This window comes from Oreochromis niloticus, linkage group LG14 (assembly GCF_001858045.2).
Source record: "Oreochromis niloticus isolate F11D_XX linkage group LG14, O_niloticus_UMD_NMBU, whole genome shotgun sequence".
In the NCBI taxonomy this organism is placed as follows: Eukaryota; Metazoa; Chordata; class Actinopteri; order Cichliformes; family Cichlidae; genus Oreochromis; species Oreochromis niloticus.
Window position 1 is genome coordinate 23,295,155 of NC_031979.2, and position 20,844 is coordinate 23,315,998.

At 42.1% G+C, this 20,844-nt stretch overlaps 3 protein-coding genes across 8 annotated transcripts; 2 read left to right on the plus strand and 1 right to left on the minus strand.

Moving 5' to 3' along the window:
* Positions 1-306: 306 nt before the first annotated feature.
* Positions 307-5,834, plus strand: neu4 (sialidase 4). Of its 4 annotated transcripts, none has more exons than XM_025897822.1 (4): positions 307-928; positions 1,642-1,958; positions 2,576-2,831; positions 2,972-5,834. In XM_025897822.1, the coding sequence occupies exons 2-4, from the start codon at positions 1,758-1,760 to the stop codon at positions 4,009-4,011; spliced, it is 1,497 nt and encodes a 498-aa protein (XP_025753607.1). In that variant the 5' UTR covers positions 307-928; positions 1,642-1,757; the 3' UTR covers positions 4,012-5,834.
* Positions 5,681-11,284, plus strand: lxn (latexin). 3 transcript variants are annotated; one of them, XM_005459359.4, is made up of 7 exons: positions 5,681-6,042; positions 9,119-9,295; positions 9,375-9,437; positions 9,890-10,064; positions 10,278-10,414; positions 10,632-10,694; positions 10,913-11,284. In XM_005459359.4, exons 1-7 carry the CDS (start codon positions 5,905-5,907, stop codon positions 11,027-11,029), a joined length of 870 nt encoding a protein of 289 aa, XP_005459416.1. In that variant the 5' UTR covers positions 5,681-5,904; the 3' UTR covers positions 11,030-11,284. The 3 variants fall into 3 exon arrangements, with proteins under 3 accessions (XP_005459416.1, XP_025754030.1, XP_013132761.1); XM_025898245.1 differs by having other exon boundaries at positions 5,962-6,042; positions 9,135-9,295; XM_013277307.3 differs by lacking the exon at positions 5,681-6,042 and adding an exon at positions 8,775-8,936.
* Positions 6,170-19,626, minus strand: gfm1 (G elongation factor, mitochondrial 1). The gene is made up of 18 exons (XM_003454812.5): positions 19,412-19,626; positions 19,159-19,311; positions 18,940-19,072; positions 16,474-16,678; positions 15,278-15,394; positions 14,938-15,088; positions 13,385-13,539; positions 13,179-13,263; positions 12,918-13,055; positions 12,546-12,647; positions 12,381-12,437; positions 12,131-12,268; positions 11,353-11,435; positions 8,062-8,224; positions 7,802-7,946; positions 7,544-7,704; positions 7,393-7,446; positions 6,170-6,563 (listed from the first exon to the last, which is right to left on the minus strand). Exons 1-18 carry the CDS (start codon positions 19,484-19,486, stop codon positions 6,432-6,434), a joined length of 2,247 nt encoding a protein of 748 aa, XP_003454860.1. The 5' UTR covers positions 19,487-19,626; the 3' UTR covers positions 6,170-6,431.
* Positions 19,627-20,844: the final 1,218 nt, after the last annotated feature.

Genomic DNA, 20,844 nt, shown 5'->3' on the forward strand with positions numbered 1-20,844 from the left:
AGCCACTTATTTCATACAGACAGGTTAGTGTGTCACCAATTACTGTACATCCATCATAATATACAATTTATTTGCACAATAATAGAGATAATCCTATATATATATAATCATATGTCGTAATATACAGTACATGGAATATAAATTTAAATAATATAGATAAATAAATAAATAGAGCAGTTTGTCAGACCTACAAACTGTACTTTTTCAGTCCTTTTCTAATTTTACTGATTGAAATTATTTGTTTACATTATTAACATACAATATCCTGAGTGATGCCCATAGAGGCACTCATACTTACTGATGGTCAGTTAATCAGCTAATAAGAGGATAAAAAAAAGCAGCATCTGGTTACTTTTTACCCTCTTAATTCTTATGAAAGCAAAAGTGTGCGCTCAGTTTTTCATGCACTGCTCTTGCAGATCATTTTTATTATGTATTGATACATAAAACATTAGAACCGACAGATGGTGTATCTCCTTTCCACCACTGACCACATACAGCTGTGATCGATAGTCATCTCCATGCACAGAATGTCAAAGCTTTCTTGAACAGATGTGCAAGCCGGCAGAGCTACTGCTTTACACAGAAAGCATCAACACATAGCTTCCTACACATTCTGCGTGACATGAAAAAGGAAAGCGGAGAAGAGGCAGTTCATCAGATCATTGTTCAGCGTGCCCCCCACCCCCTCCCCGCCTGGCCTTCATTGGCTGTTCTTCGCTGATTCATCCAAAGCTGTAGATCTGATGAGTGTGGGCCATTTCTGGGTCAGTGAGCACCATGTTGCACTGAATTGGAAACAGAGAGGGGAGGCCGGAGCTTTCAGACCCTCACACACACACATTACATTGTCACCCCTTCATTCAAGTACTGAGACATGCTGTACACCCTGACAAAGCTGCAGGAGCCCTCGCAGAACACTGTAAATGTAAGTACTGTGCAACATTTACCTTTTTCTGATCATAAACTGTGCACTAGTGAGCTGCATTCTCACAGTGCTGTTGCAGTGGGAAGGCTGAGTTAGGAAGCAGAAATGTGCTGATGAAATGTGATGCTGACCTTGTTGTCAGGTTGTTTCACAGTTGAAGGTTTGGTCACACACAGTCTATTTGTCAGTTAAACACCACCTCCCCAGTGGTGTAACACACTGGACCACTATCCTAGTCACTCTTTAAATATATTTTTGTAATATTGCGATATCTTCGGTGTAAGGTAAGCAACATCTTTTTGAGCTGGATTAATATTTAGCACTTCGTGCTTGAATGAGACTGTATTTTTCTCCATAACTATCAAAACCTCTGAACATAAAAATTCTTATGGTGCAGTCATGGTCGAGATGGCAAACAGAATTCACATTAGTGACAAATGAACTACGTTCTGCTACCACTGGACTTTTTCCAGCAATTGTTTCAGAAGATAAGCTGCTCCTGGCAGATTCTGATGCAGCAGCTACTGAATTGAGTTGATTTAGATGGGCCAGAAAAGAATCTTGCTTTGAAAATATTCATTTATATGCATTTAAATACTGGTAACTTACCTCTCAAGTGAACTGTATACCTGTGTTTGCTTTTCTTTAGTGTTTTTGTCCTTTATAGGCTTCAACCATATCTTTGTTTATCTTCCTGTCCATTTGTTGTTGAGCACCTTCAGACAGAGCTACTGGAAACACTGCATCCCTGCTTGTCCGGTAAAGCTGCTTCTAACTCTCCATTTCAGACGATTTGGAGGTGCATGAAAATATTCACACAGCAGAGAGAATGAGGTCGCCCTATTTCCCAGCCAGATCTGTGCTTTTCCACAAGGAGCCGAACGGAGTGACGTACAGAGTCCCAGCTCTGCTCTACCTGCCCCGCTCCACATCCTTTCTGGCCTTCTGTGAGGAGAGGCTCAGCCCGTCCGACTCTCAGGCTCACCTGCTGGTTGTGAGGAAAGGCACTTTCTACAGGAACTATGTGGAGGTCAGTGATGCTCAATGCTCACTGGCTAAGTACATTTTTACAATCAAGAAGTTTGATAACAAGTACTTCTTTGAAAATCTATAGCCTAACATAGGCAGAAGAATAAACAGATGTAGGAAGAACAGGTCAATATTTTAACAGGTTATAATAGGAAAAATAGTGATTTTACAAAGTAACAGTGAGGTGGTTTGACAGTCTTGTTTTAGATTCAATGAGCGGGTAAATCAGACTCTAAGGCAACAGTTTTATGACACATATAATACCTTAATATGATTCAGTGCAAAGATAAATGGTTACACAGTAAATAATAAAATATTATGAAGATTTTATTAAAGTATTTTCACCAAGTGTAGCTGATAAAGTACAAAAATAAAAAACAATAACAGACTTTAAATGTAATTTTCAGATCATATAATCCTCTAAATATGAAGTTTGTAAAAAAAAAAAAAAAAAAAAAGCAAATTAAACAATAAAATGAACAACAATATTAAAATTACATTAAATTATTTTTTAAACTCTTGCTTTGTAATTTGACTGAACAGGCATTTTAAGTAAAATCAAACAGACGTGATCATTTCTTGAGTCTCCTGTGATTCTTCATCGTCGTTTGTCTGCAGTGGGAGGACATCCGTGTTCTGGGCACTGCTTTCCTGCCAGGCCACCGATCCATGAACCCGTGCCCGGTCTACGATGAGTTCACGGGTACTCTCTTTCTGTTCTTCATCGCTGTTCTGGGTCACACCTCAGAGTCCTACCAGCTGGTGACGGGGAAGAACGTGACCAGACTGTGCTACGTCTCCAGCACTGATGATGGCGACACGTGGAGTCCCGTCACTGACCTCACCAAGAAGGTCATAGGAGACACTATCAAAGGTGAGGCTCATTCGTAAATGGAACAACATTGTGGTATTATGTTTGGTTAAATTGGAAATATCCCATTTATCTTCAACAAAAAGAGTCACAAGACGACAAAATCCACAGTCCTAATAGTTTCACTGCTTCCTTCCTGGCAGAATGGGCCACCTTCGCTCTCGGCCCGGGCCACGGCATCCAGCTGAAGTCGGGCCGTTTGCTCATTCCTGCCTACGCCTACCACATCGAGTGCAAAGAGTGCTTCGGGCACCTCTGCCAGACCACTCCCCACTCCTTCTGCTTTCACAGCGACACTCACGGGAGAACCTGGCGCTTTGGAGAGGCGGTCCCAGGGCCAGAGACCGTGGAGTGTCAGATGGTGTCTGTGGACGAAGAGGATGGGACTAACGTGTTGTACTGTAATGCTCGCAGCCCTCTCGGGTACAGAGTGCAGGCCCTCAGTCTGGACGATGGAGCCGTGTTTCAGGAGGGGCAGCTGGTGCAGCGGCTGGTGGAGCCTCAAAATGGTTGTCATGGGAGTATTATTGGATTTCCTGCCCCGTTAAATCTGTGTCAGAGTCTTAGCAACGATTTACAGCAACCTGTACGGCTCTCCAGACACTGGACATCCTGCACCACAGAGTCCAGTCTCTCCACATCGAGTACCAGCTCTGTAGCCTCTTCAGTGTCAGCAAACAGCTCCAGCACCACCAGCTCCATCCCACCTCCTCATAAAGCCCCTCCGGATTTCCTGACTCCTACCTGGGTAGTATATTCCCACCCGACATGGACGACTGCACGCAAAAACCTGGGCTTGTTCCTCAGCCTTTTCCCCCGAGATCCAGACAGCTGGCGTGGCCCCTGGGTGATCTATGATGGGCCGAGCGCCTACTCTGACCTGGCCTACCTGGAGCTGTCACCCTCACCTGGAGCCCCACCTGCTGTAGCATTCGCCTGCCTGTTTGAGTGTGGTACCAAAACAGCTTACGACGAAATCTGCTTCAGCATCTTCACCCTCTACGAGCTCATCGATAATCTGCCCCGGGAAGTTTGGCTGGAAACAAACAACGAAGGGCACAGAAAACAGCAGGGGAGGAGCTGCAGACATGATGCTCAAAGTGCAGCAGTTTGCCAACAGGTGACTCCTGTGAAGAAGAGGAGGAAGAAGAGCAAGCTGGCTGAGATGTGCTCTGTGTCTTAATGTAGATTTTAAACTTGTGATATAAGTTGTCCATTAACTGTTTCCTATATTATGCTTCACTTTGTTATTTGGACCTGTGCGGACTGAAATGTTCTCGGGTTTCATAAAATTCTGATTTTGACATGAATACAGAGCTAACACTTCAGAGAAGCGCCTCAGGTCTGCAAAAGGAAGATAAAACTCTAAAGACATCGCTTAGTTTTCCCCATCCCTCCACCACTGTGTGTCACAGCTGGCATGAGGTTTCTGGGTTTTGTCCAAACGTGGTGCTGTGCATTATGATCAAACATCTCCATTTAGGTCTCATCTGTTCAAAGCACATTGTTCCAGAAGTAGCTTATTCAGATGCAGCTTTGCAAACCTAAGCTGTGCTGCCTTCTTTTTAGAAGCAAGAGACGTACTCCTGGAAACCCTTCCAACCAAGCTTTATTGTACTTGTTCAGTCTTTTTCTAATTATGCTATTATGAACTTTAACATACCAACTGAGGCCTGTTGAGTCTGAGCAGTAGCTCATTGCTTGATCTGAACTAAGGGTGAATTGTAATTCCTATGCAAGCAGTGAAGGTGTCCTTAGTTATTGACAGGACTGCACAGACTCCTGTGAAAGATTTCTTTTTCACGACTGCATGTCCAAAAACGTGTTTTGTAAGGGTAATCGTGACCTCTGAAATACCCTTCTAAGATAAAATGTTCAACAAAATAGGACGGAGAATGCCTTCATAGCTGTCACTTGGATAAAAAGTAAACATTTAAGTTCACAGAGGGAAAAAAATTCAGGACTGACAGACACTGAGAAGGTGAAGTGGTCACTGAGCTTCTGTCCACCATATTTTCCATCACATCGTGCACACAAGTGACAAGATAGATTCTGATGTGTCACATTTTAATTTGAAGGTGTGCAATAAAAATCTTTCACTTCCTAAAGTATTGTGTTGTTTTTGTTGCAATCTTCACAAACCAGACATTTTCCTTTGCTGTCCGGTGGGAGTGGGTTGTTTGTTTTTCCAGTCAATAGAAAATTAATACGCAACCATTATTGTTCATTTGCCATCAGTAAACTGAATATTTAAGAATGGCAGTTGCTGAAAAGGAGCATTTAATTTTCCACTTCATTGACAAATCTTTGAACAAACACAATGAGTCAAAAGGGAGCCAGGGCTTTTAGATAGCAAACCCAGGAGCTAGAACATGTTATCAGTGTTGTTCCTTTGAATTAGTGTCAGATTATTCTTTGCAACAGTCAAATTTGTCCCGCATCTGTGTCCAATCTGTTCCTTTTCCTCTCCCAGTCAGTTAACAGGATAAAAGTCGGCAGAAACAATCTTACAGTGACGTCCGTGGGCACGTCCCAAATGACCCGGTGGCACGAGTGTTTCCTCAACTATGGCTTTCAAGGTCAATAAGAGCATTTGTATTATTTAAAAAAAATTATTGTTCAAAAAATGTGAAATGCAGACCACCAAGTCTTAAACTTTTTTTTTTCAGTTTTTCCTTTGGCAAGCTGATATTGGGCAGAAACATGTTTAATCTGACAAAGTAAACGTCTTCCTCCCCTAAATTTAAAGTGACAAACAGCAGCCCAGCGCCAAGCTCTCTGATTAATCACACCTGCAGCTCTGATGCAATAATTGTCCAAGAACTGCTCACGTCTGCTTGTCCGTGTTTGACCATCTCAGTGCTGACAAACTGAGCCGTTTGAGAGCACAGCAGATAAAGTGAAGCAGTTTGTTTGGATACAGATTGCTGCAGGAAGACAGCAGGATCTGGACAGTCTCTTCTCTCTGCTTCCTCCTCCTCTTTACATAACTCCACTCTCACAGGACGGTCATTTCCCCGCCTGCGCTCTTCCACTGAAGTCGTTACTGGTTTTCTCCCAGTGTCCGTTTGAAATAATGAGGCTCGTCGTCGTTCTGGCTGTGTTAATGGGAGTAAGTGGGATTCCCGACGTGACAATCAGCCCTCCGACTGCCTCAGCGGACACGTCAGCTCATCCCAACAGCATACCTGAGACGGCGGATGAATCTGAGCAGGTGAGGAGCAACCAGGAGGACGACTGTTGTGCTGTGGTTTGTGTTGCTTAGTAGCTGGATTTGAAAGGAGGGATGAAATGTTTCTAAGATGTTATTGTGAAATGACTGACACACAGACTCACGCAAGTACACTTGAAGGTAATACGTCTTTGTTGCAATCATTATAACATAAAGACCTTTCTGTACATAGTACAAAAGCCATTATAAGCTCAAGTCAAAACTCTGAGCTTAAACGCTGCCTGCAGACTTAACTGTTGCTAAAATGCAGGTAATAAATAGTCTTTCCACGTGAGGCAGACATTAGGGGGGGTGGGATTAAACGGCTAAAGGAAAGCAAAATCTTGTTTTTGTGTAGAGCCGTGGTTGAGGATGATGAGAAAATAATGAGTTTAGCTCTTCCACTTGTTCTTCTTTGCTGGCAGCTGTCCTGTAGCCTCCAAGTATTTGTGGATGAGTTCTTCTTGTGTGGCGGGCAGGCAGGGCTGATATCTGCTGTACTCCATGGTGTACTCTCCTTTCCCCTGAATAAACAATGACACAACATGTTAGCAATTCAACTGTCTTGTTGTACAAAACATGTCTGATTTCAAGAATTTCCTCTACTATTTGTCCTTGCACATCTCCAATCAATCTGATTTTTCTCGCTAAAAACTCTCTGAACTGTATCTCTAGTTGCCAAAATCCAGGAGCTGATCAACACACTTGACACACTCATCCAAGAAGCCTCCAGTTTTTTCCGTGAGCTCCAGCTGTAGGCTATCAAAGTAGCACAAATGGGCTACATAGCAGGCGGAGGCTTTAGCAGACTGCATATTGTGTACCATCTGCATGCGCGTTCGAGCCTCTGATTAGAGCACCAGCTCTGATCTGATTATTCTTATGGAAATGTGACTGGACAGACGTCCTGAGATCAGGAGCTCCAATCATTGTTATGGCAGCACCCCACCCTGCAGCTGGTTCAGCAGAAAGATGCCCCCCGCCCCTCCACGCTGCCAGAGTAGTGCAGGCCATCCTGGATGAGGAGCATATCCAGATGCTTCCTTGACCACCATTATGTTATAATATGTTTCCTGTCAAGCATGACTGGGACATGCAGGATCAGCATGCTCATCAGAGGCAAACGCAACCGCTGCAAACGTCCAGGAATGGAGGGCAGTTCTTCGACAACAGATCTGAACACTTATACAGTCTGTGCACAGAAGGGTGACCACTTTCACCACATCCACGGGAGGCTTTACCTCATATTAAACACCTTCTATAATATCATTTGAAAAACAAACTTGAATTGAACTCATTCCTTGAGTGCTCAACATTACTTGACTGTCAGGTTTTGTATGTTTTTGAACTTACCTCAGTACAAGAGCGCAGCTCTGTGGCGTAACCGAACATGTCATTTAGTGGGATCTGTTGGAAAAAACAGGATGACATTTGAGTTAAAGGAGGACGAGAAAGAGGGTAAAACTCTAGATAAGCGCTGCATGTTTATATTTACTGGACTTACATCAGCATAAAGAGTGAAGTATCCTTCACCCCCATCCTGTCCTGTGATGACACCGTGGCGGCGGTTTACGCCAGCAATGACGGCTCCTTGAAACTCCTGGGGTGCAACGACTTCCACAGACATGATTGGCTCCAGGATGACTGCGTTGGCCTTTTCCATAGCTGCGGAGAAAACCGTGAACCCAGCGGCAACATAAACCAGATATTTTTCAGCTGAATCAGACACAAATGGAAAAAACAAACAGAAGGGTGTCCTCACCTTGTTTTAGAGCGCCCTCCCCTGCGCGGATGAAGGAGATTTCATTGGAGTCGACCATGTGGTGCGCTCCGTCTTCCAGGAGGAATCGGACTCCTGAGATCTTGTGCCCGCTCAGAGGGCCCTTCTCGCATGCGTCCCTGAAGCCCTGCAGCACGTTGGGGGAAGGAGGGAGAAAATCAAGACTTTAAATTTGGAATTGCTTCCACTTGTGTTTAAAACTTATTCTGTGTGACTGAGACCACGTGAAAGTGTGTGCATGCCTTTTCAACAGCTGGCACAAACTGCTTTGGGACGTTGGTTCCAACAGTTTGATCTTCAAACTCCAGTTTGGTGTAATGGTCTGACTCGAGAGGCTCGAGGACTCCGATGACTTTACCGTACTGCCCGGAGCCGCCAGTCTGCTTCTTATGGGTGAAGTCAAATCTACAAGAGAGTGGGGGGACCACTTGTTAACGCAGAGCGACACAACAGGAAGTAGATGATCCCAATGTATGCACCAATCAAATCAAAGGACCAACATAACCAAAAATACTCTTAAGAAACTAAAGTAGGTTTAAGTCCTGTAATGTTTAAACAGTTTTATTTTGGGTTTATAACAAAGTATTTGCATATCCTAGGCTGTGAGATGAGATGTAACTTAAATATTCAGTATTTCTGATGATTGATGAAATTGTATCTATAAACATGTCTGTTGGGGATCTTTAACTTACTCCAAATATAAGATTGTACCAATACCCAGTATACTTAATCACCAGCTCTATCCACTAAAATGTGAATATTTCCATCATATTTTAACTGAAGCTGAAACTCTCCATTACTATATAACCAAATTTGACCTACTTTACTAAGTTGCAAACATTTGCAGAGGTCCGTTTGCTATAAAGTGCTGCTGTTTTTTTTTTTGTTTTTTTTTAAAGTCAGGAGGAAGTGTTAAAAAGGGTCCTGTCTCTTTAAAAAGGGGCAGTCCTCAGTGAACTCTGTCAGAGGAAGTGGGAAGTTATCTTTCCATTTGCGCGAGGAGCAGCTGACTCGGAACACCAACTGTGGGGGGAAAAAAAACATTCCAGTTGGCAGAGATTCACTCCCCACTTTAATTCAGTTTGGGACACTTCACAGCTGCGTATCACTTCACCCTGTAAGAAAACACATGGTTTCTTTCCTGCCTTGCTTAGTGGCTGTTGTATGCAAGGCTGTGTTTGTCTACATAGCTGCTCACACCTAAAGAACAAAGTCCTCCAGGAAATGGAAGCGCTGCACAATAACCATCTTCCGTTCTCATTCACTCTTTTTCCCTCTCCCTCCACTTTCCACCCACAGATAGAGGCACAGACAGAGGAGGGAGCTGAGGAGGATGTGATGGCAACTGGCGAGCTGAACCCAAATCACTACCCTGCTCGGAGGGCAGCTCAGGTGGTCCAACACTACCTCAACACCCGGTATGGTTCACCATTCAGGCTGATTGGAGTGCAGACGGTCCACAGTGGGAACGCAGAGGTCAGCTGAACTTCAACAGTGAAATATATGAACATGCCACCGTAAATAAATAAACTTGAATTTCCAATTTTTCTTTCAGGATGTGACAGACTCCAGAAGAAAGTATCAGCTGGAGCTCTCGGTCAATGATATCATAAGCAATGTAGGACTTTCTTTTTTCTTCTTTCTTTTAACCACAATGTGAGGAAATGGGACATAATGGTGGGGTGGGGGTGGAGCTGCGGGGGTGGGGGGTGCAGCACACCCACAAGTACCACAAAAAAAATTGATAAACCTCTCAAATAGGGTGGAGGTAATCTGAATAAATGTCTTCATCCACTCCCAAACACAGAGTTATCTGTGTTTCCTGCTGCCTGTTGAAAGATCCTATAAATAAATCTTAGGTACAGTAAACAATCTCACAGCGTCCGGCTTTAGTGTGAGCAGGTCTGGCAAGAATGACTAAACAGCCTATAAAAGGAGGCTTATGTTAGCTTGTATGATGGTGTGGTGCAACCTTGATTCATCTGGGCTACATCCACTCCCATTTCTTGCTCACCAAGAATGCCTTTACTATTCGTTTTTTGCTAACTTTGTTTTGTTTAACTCCTTCAGACTACACAGACTTGCTCTGCAGAGCTTTCCTTTACAAAAGGAAAAGGGCAACAGCCACCTGAAGTCAAAGCCTCGTGTGAGGAGCTCCTTAAAATCGACATTAAAGCTCAAGAAGAGGCTCTATACCAAAAATACAAGACAAGCCAAACCCTGATGTCTGCACAGTACTTACCAGGTAAGTCCAATAAAACAGGCGTAACTGTTCAAGCTACTGCAGTTCCACCCAATCAACACTGAAAGTCAGATATTGCACAACAGCTGCGTTCAGACATTTCAACACTGTCGGTGCTGCAATGTTCCTCTAAACATTGGCAACACAAGTGTTGTCATCATGAATGCGGGATACTTGAGAGATGAGACTTAACTGAGAACTCTAAACTTCCCTCAGACAGCCATGGTCACATCAAGCCCGACATGGAGCCTTTTTGGCACCTGGGCATTCTGGCCTCCAGCTTCATCATGCTGAATGAATCCACTGAAAACACTCTGTACAACGTGGCTCAGGTGGCCAACATCACTCAGCTGGTAGGTGCTTTACAAAAATTTAAATATGAGCATATTATAAGAAATTGATCATTTTTCCCCTTTTTTTTTTTAAGCCCCATGTCTGCACGATTTACTGAATGCATACAGATTCTCAATAAAAGTCCTTCATGTGGTAAAAAAAAGACAGGTTATGTTGGCCATGTAAAGAAATTTATTAAGCCTTTAAAATTCCTACTGGACTTTTTGTTTCCTACAGACAACTGAAGAGGACCACCTGGAGTTTGACTGTCACACACTGCTGCATGAAATGGTGTCCCAGGTAAAGGCTTGGCTAAAAAATGTGTTTAAAAAGCCTGAAATGCTAAAGTAAGACACTTTTTATAATCCTCCTAATCGATTTGGTACTTGTGGTGTGTTGGAGTAAATTAAACATGCACCTTACTGATCTGTACTCGTGCTAAACTTTGCTATTCCATCTGAGCCACATTTTTGCATCCAGAGACCTCGCTGATCTGACGTTTTTCTGTGCCGATACAGGAAATCATTCACTGGAAGATGCTGTTTACCTGGTCTCCTGCAGAGGGGGTTAAAGTGCTGCAGATGAAGCGGCTGCCTCACCGCCATGAAAGGGAAAAATCTCCAAAGACCAACTAAACTGCGGGTGTTTGTCACACAGCCAAAACCACATATTTGTCCTCACATTTTGTGGGGTCAAATATTGGAGCATAAATGTTTTTTTTGTTTTGTTTTTTTTATGATGACGCTACAAGCACTAGGCACAGATCTACTGCTGAAACCTAGAATTTACACTCTTAAATGCTTGTTTAACTCATAAGTATATGATATACTGAAATTGTTTTAAATGTCTGCATTTGGTGTATTTTAGCCGAAATAAACTGTTTACAATGACAAAGTAGTATATTTGTGTGTGTGTGTGTGTGTGTGTGTGTGTAAGGACAAAGACGATCAGGACTTACGGTACGGGGCTGGTGATCGTCTCTCTGAAAGCTACTTTGGGTTTTCCCATCACACAGGGACAGTTGTATTCCCTCTCCATTCTCTGAGAGAAAAAGAGGAAGAGCAAAAATAAACTTGGATTAGATCATAAAGATTACTTCAGAATAGAGATCTGTTAATTTGCAGAATTAAAACCTTCATGGAAATACTACTGAAGTACTTTATATGGGGGGGAAAGCAGCAGCTACCCTCCAAAACTCCATACTTTAAAATTAGCCTGAGATAAAGCAACGCTGGTGAGACCAAAGGCACAGTGGGGGAAAATTATTTGATTCCCTCACTCAGTTTAGTAGTTTGCTCACAAAGAAATTACCAGTCTAATTTTTCTAGTAGTTTCATTCTAAAGTAGAGACAGAAGATCACAAATCTGTTACATAAACATTAGAAATTGATTTGAATGTCCTTGAGTGAAACAAGTATTCGATCCCCTTCATCCAAACTGGGCACACAGATTACAATCAGTCAATCAATTACAGACTCCTGATATCAACTTGTGTGTTTAAAGCACACCTGTCCACACAATCAGTTTCTTTCCAATGCACAACAGGGAGAAGAGTGTGGACCTGCATGAGGGTGGAATGGACTACAAGACCAATCCAAGCACGTTTGTTTCTTTTTAAGTGAGCAAACTTACAGATTCAGCAGGGAGATGAAATCATTATCCCCGCGTTATATAATGGATTTGATCAAGTGTCCCATGAAAACTACATTAAACATGCAACCTGTCTAAGCGAGTACCTGTGAGTAGATTTCCAGATGCAGCTCGCCCATGCCTGAGATGATGGTTTCTTTGCTCTCAGTGTCATAATGCACTCTAAACGTCGGGTCTTCTCTGGTAAAACGGTTGATTCCTTTGGAGAATTTATCCAGGTCGGTCTGTTCAGTTGCACGAGACGTATTAATAATAAGAGGGAGGAACAAACAAGTGCATTTAAGACTAAATTTATAATATAAGGCACTTCTTTCAGGTTAAATGGAGTATTTTTACCTTGTTGGCTGGCTTCATCGCCATGGAAATGACAGGTTCAGGGATGTGAATGGACTCCTGTGGGTGTTAAAAATTTACATCAAATGAAGATGCTTCTCATGAGGCACAAAAACACTTTAAAAAGAAGCAGGTTTATTCGTCTTCCGGGTGTCCTTTGCTTCTTACCATGGACAGGTCAGCAGTAGTCTTGGATGTGAAAGTGTCTCCGCTGGCACAGTCGATTCCAAACAGGGCGCAGATATCTCCCGCATAAACCTCATCCACATCCTTTCAAAGCAGAGAGAGAGCACAAAAAAGGAGGATGATTGTTTTTAATAATAATGATAGTTTCACATCTTGTTTTGATAGAAGATGGGTGCAAACATGTTGTTTTGGTGTCACAGGGGATGTGGTTGATATCTACACACTTGATCAAAGCCAAAAAGAGGAACCCAGTCTTTCTGACCAGTCATGCTGCTCTGCTGTTTAATGTGCAAACCACAGATGGAAAACTGTGACCTCTCACAGCCTGCTGACGCAACGCCAGTTTGCTCTTACCTCCATCTGATCAGCATGAAGACGCACGAGCCTCTGAACTCTGACTTTCTTGCTTGTGCGTGTGTTGTAGATATATTCTCCCTTCTTCAGACAGCCCTGATACACTCGTATGTAGGTCAGCTGACCAAACCTCCCGGCCTGTTAAAGACAGGAAATAGCAGAGCATGACAAACTGAAGTATCTCTATTGCACAAATTTGCAGAAATAGAGAGATTACGAGGACATGAGACAGAACAGATGTTCTCTGTCAAACTGACTCACCTCCAGTTTGAAAGCCAGACCAACGTAGGGGTTTGCAGAGTCTCTCGTTGGGTCCATTTGAATCTTTTTGGTTTCAGTGGAATCTCTAACAGAGTGGAAAAACACGCCAATGTTAGTGGAAAAAAAAAACTTTTAATCACATACTGATTTAAATCTACAGTTTCAGGACACTTTGCATGCAAACTGACGTTCCTCTTCATACTCACTCTTCATTGAGGATGGCGTAGTTTTTGACTTCACTGGGGTTGGGCAGGTAATCCAGGACGGCGTCCAGTAGAGGCTGGACACCTTTGTTCTTCAGCGCTGTGCCAACCAACACTGGGGTGAAGAGACGCTGCACAGTAGCCCGGCGGATTGCTGCCTGGAAGGCAGTGAGGTGAAAACTGACTGAGACAAATGGCTTTTGCTCTTCGCTGATGTGAAATGTTAATCTTGACAATTGGATTTGAATATTCTGAATGATTTTCAGGATTTCTATATAAACTTTGGGGTAACTGATGATGCCAAATTTGGTATTTCAGGATTGAGCAAAACTGACTCTCAGATATGTTTGCTTCTTTGGATCGCCACCACTTGTATCACATCTGAAATACAATCACCGGTCACTTTATTAGGTACTCCTTGACAGTGCTGGGGTGGACCTGCTTTTTGCCTTAATTTTTTACGGCACAGGAAACATTCCTGAGGTAGTTTCATCCATGTTGATTTGAGAGGATCGCAATGTTGCTGCAGATTTGTCAGCTGCACATCCATGATGTGAATTTCATGTTCCACCACATCACAAAGGTGCTCTACTGGGTTGAGATCTGGTGACCTGTGGTGGTTATTTGAGTACAATGAACTAATTGTCATGTTCAAGAAAACAGTTTGAGACGATTTGAGCTTTGTGACATGATGTGTTATCCTGCTGGAAGATTAGTGCACAGTGGTCATGAAGAGGACATGCACGGTCAGCAGCAATACTCAGGTAGGCTGCTGCATTTAATCATTCCTCAGATGGTACTAAGAGGCCAAAGTATCCCCCACACCATTACATCAGCACCAAACTGAACTGTTGATAAGAAGCAGGATGGATCCATACTTTCATGTTGTTTATGTCAAATTCAGACCATCTGATGTCATCAGACCACAGCATCTTTTTTTCAATCTTCTGTTGTCAAATTTTGGTGAGTCCATGTAAGTTGTAGCATCAGTTGCAGTCTTCTGCTGCTGTAACCCATCCGCTAGGTTCAGTGTGATGTACATTCATGAGCTGCATTTCTTGGTTATAACAAGTGGTTAATTAAGTTATTGTTGCCCTACTGATCTTCTACCTATGGGATCAACAAGGCATTTACACACAGACGATTGCTACTCACTGGATGTTTTTTTTCTGACTATTCTCTGTAAACTCTAGAGATGGTTGTGCAGGAAACTCAGGAGATCAACAGCTTCTGAATCCAAGCTGGCATCAACAACCATACCACATCCAAAGTCACTTAAATCACCTTTCTTCCCCAGTCTGATGCTTGGTTTGAACTTCAGCAGGTCGTCTTGACTCTGTCTACATGCCTAAATGCACTGAGTTGCTGCCATGTGATTCGCTGATTAGATATTCGGATTAACAAACAGTTGAACAGACGTACCTAATGAAATGACCAAATAACCAGTGACTATACCTCAGATACCAGCAGGTTTAATTGAGGATTTGGTTTGTTTGTTTGTTTTTGTGGGGGTTTAGTTGACACTGTTAGATTTCACACACACTGGTCTCTCAAACCTTCAGATCATCTTTGCTTGGAATTTTTTCCTCCAGGAACATCTCTCCCAACATTTCATCAGCGTTGGCGACACACTCCACCAGTTCCTGCCTGCGGTCTGCGGCCTCAGCTCGAAAATCTGCCGGGATCTCATCATAGCGGATACTTTGCCTGCGGGAAGCACGACGCAGCTTTAAATATTTTATACAGATCAAACTCGTAAGGAAACTTGGTCTTATCCACAGTTTCTATGGGACTGATGCAGATTGCAACACTTTAATTGTACAATAGCTGATCTTAAGTCTAATTTATGGCAGAGGGAAAATAAAAAACACCCATTTACACATAAATTCATCTTACCCAAACTGTCCTTCAAAATACATGCTCCGCTCCTCTATGAGGTCAATGATGCCACGCATGTTCCCCTCCAGCCCGATGGGGATGTTCACAAACGCTGCGTTGTGGTTCAGTTTGGATCTTAAAAAGTAAAAAAAGTAAAAAGTTTCTTTAAAACTGGGAAAAAAATCCCAGAAGGAAACACACAGCTACTCACTGCAAGATTTATACAACACCTGGTATGAGTTCTGATCCGGTGCTGAACTGAACCCAAAGAGCTCCAGCATATTCTCACATTTTACTGCTCTATGATTTCATGCAAACTAATAAAATAATAAAAGATCAGGAAAAGAAACATTGAATACGCCAAATGTGCAAACAGACGGGGGAAAAATATTGATTACTACACTGCAATCTAGTGTGCAATGTGGAATATGGGTTAAATATATTTGTTTTACTGCATTTACAAGCTGTGTTACTGATTAACAAGTTAGTCTTTGTGTTTGCTGCATTAATGAAACACTCAACACTGTCAGACTGGCAGACATGAAAAAGCTGAAGGACTGGTCTACATTTTCTCAAGGGATTCTTCTCGCTAAAGGTCTGAGGACTGAAACATGGAGTTAAAAATAAAAGTCCAATTAAAGTGTGTTTGATCACTTTCAAGTTACCTCTAAGGATTTAGGGTGTGTATGATTTTGTTTTTTAAACTGCAACCTATAACACATCATTTAAAGGCACCCAGGTCCATCCAAGAAGGTCACTGTGGCCCCTCAGCTGATATCTTAAAAGTATAAGTAGAATTAAGTCACATGGTTTGGTAATGCAAATGTTAAATACACACATTGCTCATAAGTTAATGCAATTATCACCTAATCTGTATTATTATCCAGTTAAAAACTGCTTAAAGCACCAATCAGGTGCCTGAAGAGGACATCAATCTTGGAGCACATGGGCAAGTGAGACCTTAGGAAGTTGGCTACTCCATAAATAAATCTCTTTGTGGTTTCAGATAAGTTGTTTATGCTTCAATTTGTTGCGTAGGTTGTAAAGGTGGCAGAATTAATCTCGCCTCTGTTTTTCTACTGATGTATCAAAGCCTTTCAAAGCTGTTTGCCCATCCAGTCCATACACGTTATTCTTCAATCCCGTGGTGTAACGTAAAACATGCTGATGCGTCTGACTGTTCATTCTGTGTGACTTGTGTGTACAAACCGTACCTCATCTGCTGCAGGGCTCGTCCGGGGTTGGCGCCCATTCGGTCCAGCTTGTTGATGAAGGTGAGGAAGGGGACGCTGTAGCGTTTCATTTGTCTGTTTACCGTCATGGTTTGACACTGGACGCCTCCCACCGCGCACAGAACCAGCACGGCTCCATCCAGCACGCGCAGCGCACGCTCCACCTCAATGGTGAAGTCCACGTGACCTGTGAGGCACATCGAGTTCAGACGCACTCAAAATCACAGTGCTGAAAATGTGGCTTCACACCCCTTCACCTTTCTACCGCTGTTAAAGGGTTGAGAGAAAAAAAATGATCAAAGCAGGGACGTCCCAACTGCATGACTGGTTCTGATTGAATGATAGAAATGTTAACAAATGCATTACAACATAGACGACTCGGGGCCACTGACACTCTCTGTTGAGAAAAAAATGTCTGGCTTTTACGTGAGACTATAAAATTCAAAGTTCTTTCTTCTTTTTAACCTCTGCTATATTTTTGATGGAGAAAAGTTACAATTACATCAGCTTTGAATCACTTTTCCACTTCCAAACAGACAATGTAAGCAGCTTTAGATCCTCAGGTGCACAAAAATGTTTAAAGTACATTACAAATAAACAATCACGACTCACTCTACAACACCACTAAGCTGCGAAGACAACAACACACTTGAATTTTAATTCATGTGGCTTCTGTGGCAAACCACACAACAAAGTAAAGCCTAACATTACCTGAAATTAGAAAGGCTTTAAAGAAGAGCCTGAGCAAAGCTGGATTTTGATGCTGTTGCAGATTTATAGAGAGCTAAAACAAACAAAAATATCAAACGATTTTGATATTGGATGTGTGGTTTGGTTTTTTTTTGAGCCGGGTGACTCAAACAAACTGATCAGGACAGAAGGAAAACCAACCAATGTCATCAGTGCTGTGAAAATGTATTATCCCCTGCCTCGTTAAATCATTAACTGTCTAACGACATTCTTTTCAATTTCATTACCCACAAACAAGTCTAATTTCCACTGTAGAATCAAGAAACCACTGACACAGAACCTGTCTGACAAAGTGAAGTGATGCTAAATGATCTCAAAAAGCAACACATCACATCACATCATGTCAAAAGCTGAGAAACAAAGTCATTGACGTTTATCAGTCTGGAAATGGTTATAAAGCCATTTATATGGATTCCTGTGAACTACAATGACTGTTTTCTCCATTTGTGGATAATGCCTGCATTATCCACAAATGGAGAAAACAGTCGTGAACTCCAAGAGTGCCCTGACAACTCACCCAGGAGGTCACGAAAAAAAACAGAAAAATGTCTAAAGAGCTGCATGCCTCACTTGCCTCAGTTAAGGTCAAAGTTCACAACTCAACAATAAGAAAGCAGTTGGGAAAAAATGATATCCATGGGAAAGTTCAAGGAGAAAACCGCTGCTTACCATAAAGAGCACAAAGGCTCTTCTCACATTTGCCAAAAAACATAGGGATGATCCCCAAGACTTTTAGGAAAGGAGGCTGCTTCGGGACGTGAACGACTTGCAGAAAATCCTGAAGGAGAATGTCTGACCATGGGTTTGTGCTCTGAAGCTCAAGAGCACTTGGGTTACTCGGCAGAGCACACCAGCAATCCCCCCTCTGACTGGCTCAAAAAAAAAATAAAATGAAGGTTTTGGATTGGCCTAGTCAAACCCATCTGTTACTCCTACAACACCTCACCACTGCCTTGCTGTCCTAATGCATGTCCTGCACCACCCTCACATACTTCCCCGTCACTCCTGACTTCCTCAGTATCTCTTGGCACCCCATCAAACGCTTGTCTAGATCAACAAAGACACAGTGCAACTCCTTCCGACCTCCTCTATACCTCTCTATCTACCCTCTAAAAGCAAATATCATATCTGTAGAGCTCTTTTTACAAATTAAGGTGCTCACAGATCATCTCCTCTGTTCTTAACCTAGTGTCAACAACTCCCTCCCCTGGCTTTACAGTCTGGCTCATCAACTTTATTCTTTGTAGTTACTACAACTCTGCACATCACCCTTGTTCGTGAAAATCAATACCAATACACTTCTCTTTTCTTCAGGCATCCTCTCACTCTCCAAGACTGTGTTAAACAATCTGGTCAAAACGGTCCATTGTCTTCTCTCCTAGACATCTCAATACCTACACAGGTAAGTATCTTCATAGGTGCCCTCACTTCCTCTACACTTTCTGATTCACTACCTGACCTCCATCTCTCCATTAGTAGCAGAGCAAGAGGTAAAAACAAGAGAAAAGGGTAACAACAATGCTTTGGGGTGAGTGCGGATCAGTCTGTTGCTTCATTTTTTACCATTTACTGACAGTTAATGAACAGGTAATGCTAAATTACCCTACCTGTGCAGCTCACCTCAGCATACATTACTTTGTAGTTACACAAAGTACTACAGTAATGAGTTACATTTTTACCAGGTGTATGTCTAATTACCTGGCGTGTCAATGATGTTGATGTTGTGATCCTTCCACACGGTGTATGTAGCAGCTGACTGGATGGTGATGCCTCGTTGTCTCTCCAACTCCATGGAGTCCATAGTGGCTCCAACGCCATCTTTCCCCTTCACCTACACAACGCAGGAGAGGGAAAGCATTCGTGAGCCTCACCTGAACGGAAAAAAAGAGCTTGATGAAGACGATGAAACGGACTCACCTCATGGATCTCTGCTATCCTGCCGGTGTAGTAGAGCACGCGCTCGGTCAGGGTGGTTTTCCCGGAGTCGATGTGAGCGGAGATCCCGATGTTGCGGATCCTCTCGCTTGGAAACACACCGGAGGAGCAGCTCCGGCAGCTGTTGATGAGCACCTGAGGATATGAAACCATCAGAGTTCACTCGATCTATCTATCGACTGTTAAACAAACTGGACTGAGGTCAAGTCAGCAGACTCGGGTTAGATAATATTACCTTTTTAAGTGTGACGCTTCCTCGCGCCGAAAGATGCGTTTTAGCTAAAAACATGCCCGCTTTTAACACCCTCATCTCGGCAACAGCTCAGTGGAGTACAGCTTGGTCGTAATATTGCCCTGTTTAGACGACCCCGGTGCTGCTGACACCCCGGTGAAAGTCACGCCGGGACCCTAGCTGGTTGTGAAACGACTGCTTCCGGGTCTACGGAAGCCCAGAAGGACCAAAATCACAAACGTTTAAGTTTTCTCTTAAAAACACATTATTTTTTTTATTGTCTACTCTCTTTCTTTTAATTTTATTTTAATGTTTCACGTGTTTTGTAAAAGCCAAACGTGTTCAGCCACAAATGTTGAAAATTAAGGTGCTGCTTTTGAGTGCTGTCAGACATCTCTAAAACGACCAAATCTTACAGAAACTTCACAAAAAAGCCCCAATAAAAATCTAAATAGTGAGTTACTATAAGGAAAACATAGTAAAGGAATTTTCCAAAAACTGTTAATACAGTCCAGTGCAGTGTTTCCAGATATCAATCCAACGATATCAATACCAGCGCTGGTATTGGATCGACACAATCATGACAGGATCAATATTTTGTTTCTATCCTGTAAGTTTAGCATGTAGCCCACTGAATTCTGTTTGATAAATTATTTTTTAGGAAATAAAAAGATATATCTCCAGCTTGCACATGAAAACTATCTGAACCTTTTTGTGTTGACTGTCATGTCTATTTTATTTATGTCCTATAGCACATTTAAACAACAGAAGTTGAGCCAAAGTGCTTTATAAACAAGCACATTTACATTCCAGGTCTTAAAGTAACCCAGTTTCAAAATACATGAAAAGTTGAAAGGTGTGTTTCGTTGTGTTAACTGATTATTGTGGAAATTAAATTCACAGTCGTTAAAATCAGAATTTTTTAAATTCATGATGATTCATCTCATAAATCATTACACACTGCTCTTCACTACATAAGCCTCCTTTATAAGTTAAAAGTATCGGTATCAGTATTGGTATCGGCAATAATGGCCTTGTATTTATTTAGTATCGGATCAATACCAAAATTTTCAGTATCGCACACCGCTAGTTCTGTTGTGTTCACCACTAAAACCAAAAAAAAGGTAATATCTCAAGATTTCAACTTACATCTGAATAACTCAAAATTTTAGCCATTAGGTCGAAATTTCAACATATTAAAGTTGTTGAAATTAATTTCAACAATATGTTGTTGATTATTAATTTTTACTTTATTAATTTTTACTTACAGATAGATAAAAAGAAATAATGGGCATTAACAAATTTCCATACTATTCTTCTAAATGTAAGAAATCCAAAATTATTTCTGGGTGGTCAACTTTGGTATTTCTTGAATATCAAATACAAAAAATGCAAATATAATTATTTTTAAGCTACCTTGCTTTTACGATGTTTAC